The sequence below is a fragment of the Typopeltis vanoorti genome, chromosome 22 (assembly GCF_054136105.1).
Source record: "Typopeltis vanoorti isolate ZY-2024b chromosome 22, IOZ_Tvanoo_1.0, whole genome shotgun sequence".
Taxonomy (NCBI): domain Eukaryota; kingdom Metazoa; phylum Arthropoda; class Arachnida; order Uropygi; family Thelyphonidae; genus Typopeltis; species Typopeltis vanoorti.
The window spans coordinates 93,916,172-93,928,570 of NC_143570.1; the positions used below are offsets into that span (position 1 = coordinate 93,916,172).

The 12,399-nt window shown below is 36.0% G+C and overlaps 1 protein-coding gene across 1 annotated transcript in view; it reads left to right on the forward strand.

The window, feature by feature from the left end:
- Nucleotides 1–12,399, forward strand: part of LOC150094572 (integrin alpha-9-like) — a 337,988-nt gene that overhangs the window by 119,733 nt on the left and 205,856 nt on the right. Inside the window, exons 6-7 of the mRNA XM_090411818.1 lie at nt 3,087–3,312; nt 3,672–3,835. Of these exons, the coding sequence (XP_090267944.1) occupies nt 3,087–3,312; nt 3,672–3,835 (390 nt within the window). The remainder of the gene's footprint in view (nt 1–3,086; nt 3,313–3,671; nt 3,836–12,399) is intronic.

Below are 12,399 nucleotides of genomic sequence, written 5' to 3' on the forward strand. Positions count from 1 at the left end.
ATGATGAAGTATACTTATGCTGTAAGACTTATTCTAGTGTTTTATAATTTGAATATCATAACCAGTATTTTTGTATTCTCCCTGAATGATGATCATGTTTCTATGAGTGAAATATTGGAATTGATATTAAATTCTAATTTCACTTACATGTATTAACAGTTTTTACCTTATTACACAATCACTATCTGTATAAATTCTTTGATGAGCTTTACCACCCATGTTTTTATTTTCCTTTTCACTAATATATTTAGTATGGTCTATAGTGATGATACAGTAAAATGTTTTAACAAAGTGACAGCAAATGAAGATATGTTTTTTTATATATCTTTTTCTTTAAATATACAGGAAGTCTAATGTTGATAGAACCTATTTTCTGTTGATACATATGTAATATATTTTAATATGTTTTGTCAGTGTTTTTTGTGCTATATATGTTTGAATAATGGCAACTCATGCAGTTCAGTTTGGCAGTACATTACTGCCTAGCCCATTCCATTTAAGGACTAAATTTTACACAGCATATTACAATATTTTGTGGTATGTGGAATTTGTATTATATTTGCATCCAGGCCATTAGAAATGTGGTAGGCAGGAGAGGGACTGAGAAGTGAATATCTGCTTAAAACATAAGAAATTGGAAGGGCTCAGTCATATGGAAATTAGCATAACAAACTCTGGCAGCATTATGTCAGAAATGAGTGAATACCTACTAAAAGAGACAAGTAGCATGACTGAGTGTGAGGAAGACAAGCATCATGAATAATAACATAAACTTATGGAGTATAGCAGGTTTAGGAGATAGTGTTGAGCGGAGCGGTGAACATCGAGTAAGAATAGGTTGCTTGGAGAGAGAGAAAGATGTACTGAGAAGAAGTGGAATGTATATGGAATAAGTTAAGAGATTAGGAGACTGGAAAGAATGGAAGTGAATTGAATGAGAGTTGTAGTGTGAGAGAGGTGTTGGAATGATAGAATGGGAGAGTATAGGAGAAACAGACAAAGAGAGGGAATGAGAGGAAGGCAAGACAGTAGCAGCTACACATGGAGAGATCACAGAAAAGCAGGTAAATGGAAAAACAAGAAGAGAAAGTATCAGAGGAGAGACAGAATCACACAGGGAGAGAGAGAGAGAGGATGCAAGTGATCAAGGATAGAACAAGGTGGTAACAGGTGTGCTGAAATATTGGATGAGATGATTGTGTTGTTGCATATGAATTACTTGAGAGGCAGTGCAAATTGGGTGGCAAGAGATCTGGAGTTTATGCTTAAGGTTGTACGGTAGAAGAGAGAGAGAGAGGGGGAAAGATAGTATCTTACCTATGTGTGATAAATGCAGAGCTGAGGAGACAAGAATGAATGGTATAATAGCCATAATGTGTTGAAAGAGAGATTTAGATTATTGGGATGCCTGGAGTGCATTTGAAGACAGGAAGAGAACTTATGTGAGGGATGCCTGCATTTGAATGAGGACAGGTGCCTTTTAGAGATTCTCTGGATGAACAAATCTTGCATGCTCTTGATACTAGGGATTTCATAATACCAAATTTTTGAGATGGATGCATGCTGGGCTGATGTATTGTGGATATGTAAAACTACCTGTAAAAGTAGTTTTTTTTGTAGACAAAAGTGGAAATGGATCCATTGTGTTTATGTTGGATGTGCACACCTAGATAGAAAATACCTGTTGATGATTCTTTTTCTAGTGTGAACTTAATAAAGGATGTAGAATGTTGATTTTTTTGTAGAAACGAGTGGCATTCTGATTCTGTGTGAAACCAGACTGCAAAGATGCCATTAATGTTCCAAAGCCAAATTGCTGGTTTTGGGTCAAGAGAGAAAATTCTTTTTTCTACTCGTATGTGTTCAAGACAAAAGTTGATTAGATTAGGAGATAAGGATAAGCCCATTGCAATTCCTTACTTTTGTTTATATGTTTTCCTTTCCATGTGAAAAACCTGATGTAATTCTAAGTCCACTATTACCTTGATGGACCTGTGATTTCAGTCAGGATTTCTCCATGACTGCAGGTCATAAAGAGTCAAGCTATTCCTATCTTGGGCCTTTCTTCTTCATTTTCTTCCAACTTTCTTAATCATTGGGTCTTCCCACCTTAAGGCTGGTCTTCGAGGTTTCAGTTTGTAACTCTGACTGTCCATCTGTTGTCTCTCATTTTGGCAAGATGTCCTGCTCATATTCTTTTGCTGCTGCTGATGTCCACTATATGTCCACCAGCAAAAGGCCACTATATCCAACAGAAATTTTTGGGCTAGAAATTCTATCGTCTCTTTCTGAGGAATATTTCTAAATATACACATTTAACATAAGCAAAATAGATCCATTTCCACTTCTGTCTACCAAAAACACTTTTACAGGTTGCTCTATCCTCAATACATCAGCCCAGCATCCATCTCGAAAATTTGATGTCGTGAAATTTACAGTATCAAGATCTTGCAAGATTTGTTCTTCCAGAGAATCTTTAAAACAAGAACTGGAAACTATCAAACAACCAGCCTTACTAAATGGCTATAATCCCAGAATGTAACATGTAAATAACATGTAAAAATAAATTTTTATATAAATATTGACCATTATATCAATAAACATTTTTATTGTTGTTCACTGTTTCCACTAATATGTCTTATGATACGTAAGACAAAATATTTGCATAATAAATTTAATTTTTTACTGTGGTACACATATGATTCTATAATTATGGATACTCTACAGGTCTCTTTATACAAGAGACCTCTACAGTATCCATGAAGTCACATTCACCCTCTTACCACGCTTAAAAGGTTTATTGATATAATGGTCAATATGTATATAAAAATTGAATTTTTCATGTTATTTACTTGTTACATTTTCACTCCTAAACTTTGACCCTCAGCATTAATAGGCATAACTGCTCATACACCATTAAAAGTCCAAATAACAACAGACATTCACTTTACTAACCAGAACAACAATTCCTTTTAATTATAGTGAATTCAACTCGTGGTGTTTGATTATAGTAAAACATTGCAAATTAAAGTTATTATATGACTGACTTCAGTGTCTCCGTTAACATTTTTATTTTTCCTTTTCAGGCAGAATGAATCTATGATGATTGGACAGAATATGAGTTTCACTCTAGATGTGGAAGTAACCAATTTAGGAGAACCAGCATATTTGGCACAGGTTCTTATTTCATTGCCAACAGAATTAATCATCATTAATGAAGCTCAGTGTGACATCATTCGAAACACAGGAAATTTACAAAATAATGTTAGACTAGTGTGTGGTGTAGGAAATCCACTTCATCATAATCAGGCAGTAATTGAAGATATCTGATTTAAAGTCTAAAAATTTACAATATTGGGAAATAAAAAGTATTGTTTATTATGCCTATTACTATCATATTGGAAAATTTTAAAAATTACCTATTAGAATCCATTTTATCTGATAAATAATATTAAAATACTTTTTTTTTTCTCAAACATTGTGGTATAATTTTGTTTTTAATTTGATAGTTACCATATTTAATATTTCATTTTAAACCAAAAAAATTGATATTTTATTATTACTTCACTTTTATTGTAATAAAGTAATGTACTAAAAAATAATTTTTTGGCTTACTATAAATTTGTCAGGTATTAAGAATTATATGAATTAACATACTTTTTTGTTTACAGTATCAATTTTCCATAAAACTGGATATATCTAAATTGTCAAGTGATGTTGAAGAATTGCATCTTAATTTGTCAGCAACAACAGTCAGCCAAGAGATCAATTATGCAGATAATACTCAAATTATTAAGGTGCACTTTGATGTTTTAGCTGATGTGAGCATTATAGGGTATGTACTACCATTATTATTGTTAAAAAAAGTCATTATTATTATTATTATTCAAAAGTCATTATTATTATTATTAACATCTGATCAGAACTTGCCAGCTGGATGTAGTGTAGATGATGATGATAATTTCAGTTCATAGTGGTTGGTGGATTGAGTGGTGGGGACGGAGTTGTAGAGTAGGTACCCTCCCCAATGAGTCTTCAGACTCTCTGGAGGTGTCGCATAATAATAACAACCCATTCACAGTTTTCGCACAAACTACAATCATTCTTCATGCAAAGAACCTTCTTCTTGCTCCCCTGTGCACACCCTTCTTATACAGCTTCCATGGATGGCCTTTAGTTCTATCCCTTCCACCCTCTACTCTAAGAAATATCTTCTCCACATTAATCTGGTAACTACCCCTCACCAACTCACCAACTTATGTCTAAATCATATCCCCTCTTCTTCTTCTATCCATAAGGCTCTGTAAGTTGCATTCCCTCAGTCTTTTCTCATATCTGGCATTTCATAAACCTAACACTAACTTAGTAAACCTTCTCTGGACTTTCTCCAATGTACCCCCCCCTTCCAAATCAGATAACCAAAAATCTATGCACAGTAGTCCATACATGACCCTATCAAAACTTACAGGGGAATCATAACCTCTTTGCTTCTGCATGTCAATGTCCTCCTCATTATTGCCATAATCTGTTGGGATGTTCTAACAAATTTAGCAAGGTGACCCCTAAATGTCAAGTCTGTGTCCACCATCACTCCAAGATCTCTCATCTCCTTCACCACCTTCAAAATTTCTCCATTAATTGTAAACTCTGCATCCCAACCTTGCCTACCAAATTTCAAGACCTTGCATTTTGCAACATTAAACCAATGCCCCACTCATTTGCTCACTCACACAGTCTATTCAGATCCTCCTGGAAGGCCACAACATCTACTCTACTTCTTATAGCTCTTCTGAACTTTGCATCATCAGCGCACGGCTACATATCTCCAGTTAAATCAGTTCCAGTTCATAGTAAGTGTCATTAACGTACAATAAAGTACGTGAACGGCCCTGCCTACTCCCTATACGGGAACAAATAGGCGTTAGCTGATTTTTTTTTTTTTTTATGATACTGGGTTAATGACACAATAATGGTCCAAAAACAGATCTCTGTGTCACTTCACTCTTTTGGGGGTACCACTCCTCCATACGCAACCTGCTGATACCCTGTCGAGGGACCTATAGGCACATCAGTGCCGTGTGTGGGGTCCAGATGATGATATAGAAGTTTATTGATTTGTTTTGGAAGAGTTACAGGGTGTAGTTGACTGGAAATATTTGTATAATATCATCCCTTCTTATTTTATCCACATATCTTCCATCTGTTCTCATACTGAATATTCCAGGAATTTTCCACAGACATGCTAATTTAGTCACTTTCTCTCTCTCCCTTCTGAAACCTCTTCATCGCTTCAAAAGCCAGATACCAAATCTGCCTAACATATATACACTTATACAATGAAGCAGAATTCACTTGATTTCTACATGCTGATGTCCCTACCATTGTCATAATTAGTGCTTTGTCCATCATATCCATTATCTCCCTCATCTTCCTTAATTTATGCTTACTGAATAATACATAACATTCTATCTAAATTGCAGAATCTTCCTTTATAACATTGTCTTGGCATATTGTTGCATTGGCGATATACTAGGAATGTTCTTTTGGTATTACATAGTAAAAATATTTGAACCTGAATAATGATTGGAAGCAAGCATTTGCTGGTTCATGGACGATGTATACCACTGATAACTGCCTGTGTTAGTAAAGACTGATGAATTAGTAAAGACTAAACCACACGTAAAATCATACCTTGTTTTGTGTTACACTGTAGAAGGTGTTTCATCATTTCAGCTGATTCTTTAAAGGTTTTTTGGAAAAAAAATCTGTAAATGCTCTGTGGAGAATTTTTGTTTGTTGCCATAGTACTTGATGTTTTGTTTCAATTATATATGCTACCAGTCCTGACTTGTGTTTTCTTTTGTTCTTGATGTGTTCTGATCTGTGTACCTCTCTTGGCCTTCAAGTCTGTCCTGTTTAGTGAAGACCACAACTAAACTACAGCTGATCTTGTAGACACCTGGTTTTTCAAGTGGCAGATAGGGAGTTTTCAGATTATTAGAGATCTTGTTGATTAGGTAGAAGGCGATCTTTATATTTTGTTATCAAAGCAACTTTACTATTTTAGTGATTGATTATATATATGGGAGAATCACTGTCTTTTAAAGTCTTGGTTTACTGTTTATCTGATGACTGTTTTGGAAGATGTAGGATTTTTTTATTAATATTCTATTGTAACCATACTTTGGTAGGATTGAACTCAGGTCTAGTAACTCTTGGTTACTTTTATCTATATTAGTGGAAATTCTGTAAGCTTTATTGCATAGGGAGTACAGGGGGAGATATTGAACTCATGCATCAGCAAATTAGTTCAATGAGTGCAAGTTTAGTGATTATTATGGGGGATTTTAATTATGGTGATATCAATTGGAAGGAGGAAATATCATGTAGCAAAAAGAACATGGAGTTCATACATCTTCTACGAGATAATTACTTGAAACAGCACATAACTGAAGGGACACGTGGTGTGAGAGTGTTGGATCTAGTTATTGGTTCAGAGGATATATGCATAAGTAAGGTGTCCTCGTTAGCTCCAATTGGTGAAAATGATCATGTGGTATTGACTTGGGAGGTTGCAAAATCTGGGGTTAAAAAGGGGTATATACTACAGGTTAGGCAATTATAACAAGCTTCGAAGTGAGCTTGCATCCATCCCATGGCAGAACATATTGCAGGGGAAAGATGTTAGCAGTGCATGGGATAAAATCAGCCAGTATCCGAGGAAATCAATATCAGATTGTGTCCCCATGGTCAGGAAGTCAAACAAGGCAGGCATTAGATGGATGAGCAGTAGTATCAAGCTTGATCTGCAAAAAAAGAAAATGTTATGGAGAATTTACAAGGAGCAAGGCAATCAGTACACCCATGAGTGGTACAAGGCTCAAGCTAGGAAGGTTACCAGCATAAGTAAGAAAAGCTAAATCAGATTATGAGAAGACCTCAGCCAAAGAGATCAAGGATAATCCCAAAGAGTTCTTTCGCTATGTGGCAAGTAAACGGAAGAATGACTTCGGAAGGATAACTTTAGTGGGTGCTGATGGTATTGAGGTGACAAAATCAGATGTAATAGTCGAGTTACTGAGTGATCACTTTTCAAAAGTCTATCACCCAAGTGAGGATATCTCTGTACCTGTAGCAATAACTAATGTGAGAATTGAAGCTAAGAAATCAGAGGTATTTAATATATTGCAAAATTTAAATGCAAACATTGCTGTAGGTTTAGATAGAATATCAGCTCGGGTGTTGCGTGAATGTGCAAATGAATTGTCAATCCCTCTTACTTGGATATTTAACTTAAGTTTGAACTCTGGTATGGTCTCTAGGGAGTGGAAGTTAGGCAAAGTGGTTCCTTTGCATAAAGCGGCTCTAAAACTGTGGTAGTTAATTACAGACCAATCACCATCTCAGGAGTAGTGGTAAAAGTATTGGAAAAGTTGGTTAAAGACAAAATTCAAGAATGGGTGGATCAGGATATCATACTCTATAGAGTCCAACATGGTTTTGTTAAAGGTAGATCCTACCTTAGCAATCTATTAACTTTTCATAATAGAATGACATCTGAGTTGGACAAAGGAACTGGCTACACAGTGGTATTTCTGGATTTTGCTAAGGCTTTTGACAGGATACCCCATGGAACACTGTTATGCAAATTGGAGCAGATGGGAATGGATACTAAATAATGATATGGATAGGAGAATGACTCAGGGAGAGATACCAGAAGGTGGGGATATGGAGGAGCCGAGTCCAGGATGAGGCAGGTAACCAGTGGTGTGCCTTAGGGCTCTGTGCTTGGGCCATTGTTGTTTAATTTGTATATAAATGTTATAGGAAATGCCTTAAAGGGAGATATTCAGTTGTTTGCTGATGATGCAAAGTTGAGTAGCGCAATAAAAATCAAGCTGATGTTGAAAGTTTATAGGATGATTTAAATAAGCTGGTAGAATGGGAAAAAGGTAATGGATGTCAGTTCAGTGTGGAAAAGTGTAAAGTCATGAATTTTGGAATTAAAAGATTACCAGCTGTGTACTACATTGATGGAACAGAACTCCAAGAGATTGATGAGGCTAGGAACTTAGGGGTGTTGGCAGATAGGGAGATGAAGTTCAGGGGATAAATTGCTAAGGTGTCCAAGATTGCACATAGGATTATTACTTGGTTGTTGAGGAACACACTGACATCCAGAGATAAAGAGGTTATTATTCCCCTTTATGAAGCGTTGATACTTCCACATTTGGATTACTGTGCTCAGGTCTGGTCACCTGGATTCCTTGGAGATGAGGAGGCTGTTTAGAGGGTTCAGAGAAGCGTAACTAAGTTGGTGAGTGATGTAAAAAATGCTCCTTACATGATAGATTGAGAGCTTGTGGATTTCAGAGGTTGGTTGATAGGGAGAAGAGGAGATATGATAGAAACATTTAAATTACTGAAAGGTTTTTATAGGATTGATGCAGGGGAAATGTTTCAGCTGTGTGATAGTGATGGAAGAACAAGAGGTCATCCCTGGAAATTAAAGAAGAGTGTGGTTAACAAGGGTGTCAGAATAAGGTTTTTTACCTGGAGGGTGGTGAATGAGTGGAATTCATTGCCTGACTTAGTTGTGATTTCTTCGTCTGTAAATGAATTCAAGAAGAGATATGACAGATATTGTTTTGCTAGTTTGGGTCTCCCATGATGGGTCTACTGACTCCATAGAGATACCCAAAATAATAGGGAACAGTGATGCCTATTTTCTGTGCTGGGTGGTGAACAGAAGGCAGGACTAGCAATAGGCTTCCCCCCCCCCCTTGTTAGCAAATTTATTCATGGAGAAGTTTGAAGCCTTTCATATCAAGGAACACAACCTAAAATTTGGCAGAGATAAGTCAATGATTTTCTCACAGTCTGGCCTAGCTCTTTTACCGATTAGAAGCTTTCATCATGTACCTCAACTTCCCTCACCCTCAAATTAAATTCACTGTTGAATTAGAGGCAAATAGGTCTTTGACATTTTTGGATACACTTATTGGGATATCTGAACAGAACACACACACACACACACCATTTCTTAGTCTGTAGGAAGCCAACAAATACCAGAAGTTACCTACACATCACATCCCATCACCACTGGGTGCAGAAAATAGGCATCATCCATTCCCTATGTAATAAGGCTTATAGGATTTGCACTAATATAGATAACAAGAACCAAGAGTTACAAAACCTGAGTTAAATCCTACCAAAGAATGGTTACAATAAAATATTAATTTAAAAAATCCTACATCAACCTCCAAAATAATGAGGTGAACAGAAAAATCAAGACTTTAGTGGAGCAGTGATTTTCCTATATATACAATCAATCACAGATAAAACAGCACTGTTGCTATAGGCTGTGGGTTTGATTTACACTGCGGCATGAGTTTGTGAATGTCTTTAGGTAGATTTTCATGGAGACAAGAGACTATCATTCTGCTTATTGGAGACCTGAAATGGCTCAAAAAAATTCCAAGTTTGATCTGAGATTATTTGTAGATTATGTAACAATAAATAATTGCACAGATATGTAACTCTAACCCAACCATAGTACTAAAATGTGGTACACATTTATAACCATTTGTGGTTAGAGATGACATTGATATAGCACTGTATATTCATCCATACTAATCCTTTCTTGTATACATCTCTTAATCTATTGTAATATGTAAGTAAATTTCCAAAAATTGATTTCTCCAGAATCATAATGATTGTCATAGAGATTTCTGCTGTTATCATAACAATTTGGTATTCCACTCCTCTCATCCTCTCCAGTACCATTATCATTTGAAGAATTGCTTTAATTTGAAATCTCAGTCTTCATATTTCACTTGTACACCAGAAAAGTTTGACCCTCTTTTCATATCCTTGGATCCTGAAACTATTTGTTAACATTAAATTTACTATTTAGCATTTCAGACTTCATACTCCTGAGGATGTTCCCAAAGTTCACAAACATAACGTTCCACTTTGGCCGATAGTTGAAGATATAGACAGTCCTAATTAACCTAACCAAGAAATTAGCATCAACACTCAAGGAGTTGGTAGCTCATTTTACCCCCCCCCCCCCGAATTGTGTCAGTGACATGACACAATTCTTCGCGTACAGAACAAATTTCTGCTTGATATTATAGCTCGCTTTGTGCATATACTACATTCTGGTTACTTCGTGTGGCAAAATAATTTTTACCTACAAAAAGAAGGTACAGTTATAGTAACAAAGTGTAGTAAAATGAAGGTACACCAAATTGATTGGAAAGGTGCCCGTTTCTTACATCATACATACAAAAATGTGTATGAATGCAAATTCAAGGAAGTCTGTGAAATTTTGATCATAAACAATAATGGTTGCATAAAAATCCCAAGAATTTGGATTGTACACATTCAGACCACTTAAGTTCTTTCGTGTTCTCCAGCAAACCCTTGCTATAGGACTCTAAGCAATAATTTCAGCCCCTATTTGCCATCATCTATACTGTTTTGTTCTAATTTATCTGAGAGCACATTACTGTCTAGCTTAACATATACTTAATGATTTGTAATCAAATAACAGGACACTAGTGTTAATGAAGTAAGCCTTTTTTTTTTCTTCCAGAGGTCAGGTCAGTAGTGTTAACAGTTGACCAAATTAGCGTGACTTTAGCATACTATATAATTGTAATGTAGCTTTTTTTTTTTTGTATGTATGTGTATACTCCAGATGATGACATTGATATGAAAGTCAAAATGTTGGGTGATTATTTTGCTTTATATTAAACTGAAGTTAAATATAGTTACTATAACACAGTAGTTGTTTCCATAATGCATAATGGAAACAACTACGATTATGCATGCAAGCTTTGTAATGAAATTTCACTCACCAGCAAAAAAGTACCTCAGTGCTGTTAAGTATACTTCAACACTACATCTTCTGCAGTAGTTAACTGCATACCATTCCCATGAATCATCAAACCTTCCCCAGTAATCATTCTTTTTTATATTGGTACCAGTGGCACGCACCTGGGGGGGGGGGGGGTCCTGGCCCCCTCCATAGGAAAAAAACACTGAAAAATTTTCCAAAAATATTTTTCTAATTAAAATTCATTTTTTAAATTTATGTTGTGTCGTGTCTTCTATTTCTATACTACTTACGAATTAGCGATCATTGCAGATGCTCAGTCATAGGTCGTATGCAATGCATAGTGTGTATTCTCAAATTGTCTACTCAACTCAGGCACCCCCCAAGATTAAATCCTGAGTGCGCTACGGATTGGAACTACCTGAAATTTTTCTTTGTGCTTTTTTTTGGTACCAAATATGGCACATTCCTAACCCTCTCTTTGTACTCTTCATGAGTCTACCTTCTTAAACTATCCCCACAGATACATTCATCTGTTTTTTATGCATTTTGTTTAACTTCCTGATTTTTGGAATTCATTTAGGCATTGTTTTTTTAAATATTCTTCAGCTGGCCCCCAAAGATAGTATTAATCTTCTATCTACCTAATTCCTGATTCCACTCTCTTGTTACCATCTACATCCCGAGCTATCCATAATCACACATGCCTTTTAGTTCCTTATATACGTAAAGGGATATATTCTACTAGGATAAAATGTAAACTAAATTAACTAGGCAATCTTCATGACATTAAATACCACAGTTTGCTTATAATATGAAGTGGTAGATGACATTTCTCCTGAGCAGAGGTTTTGGTTTTAATCTCTTTTTTCCACACATTACGAGCAGTACCTTCAAGGACATGCCAAACACAATGTGGAGACCCAATGCATCCTCTATTCAAGGTACAGCAGTAAAGCAGTTTGACAGGAACCAGTACCAGATAGTATGTGGAGCCACACCTGATGGTGATGTCAGGAGGCATTCTGGATCAGCTGGTATATAATCCTACTCCACATACTCTGCAATATTGTACCTAGAGGGTAGTCCAGTTAGTGAGATAAGGGGGAGGGGAACAATGATAAGACCACAATATAGCAAGAAGATGAGGAGGTTGTCCAAAAGTCCATGTCTTCTCATTGCATATTTCTGCTTTCTTTTCAACCAATTAACAAAATGAACTATGAACAGAAAAACAGTTCATATTGTCACTGTGGTTAAAAAAATTCACTTCTACATCTGTTTCACCAAACATAGGGAAAGTGAGAAGAGGGGGTCGAGAGTTAGAAAGTTAGAAAGATTTAATGATAGAGTGAATGTGTCGCGAGGTTCAGAAGGTGAATTGCATTGGATGAAGCAAGAAATGAAATGGATGCGGAATGAAATTAAGAGAATTCAGGTCAAAACTATTAAAATAAATCATGATGGCATGAAAGAGATAACAAAAGATGAGCGAGTGGCGTTGTATGGTGACTCCATTATTAAAGGTGTGCTAGAGGATAAAATGCACAAGGTAT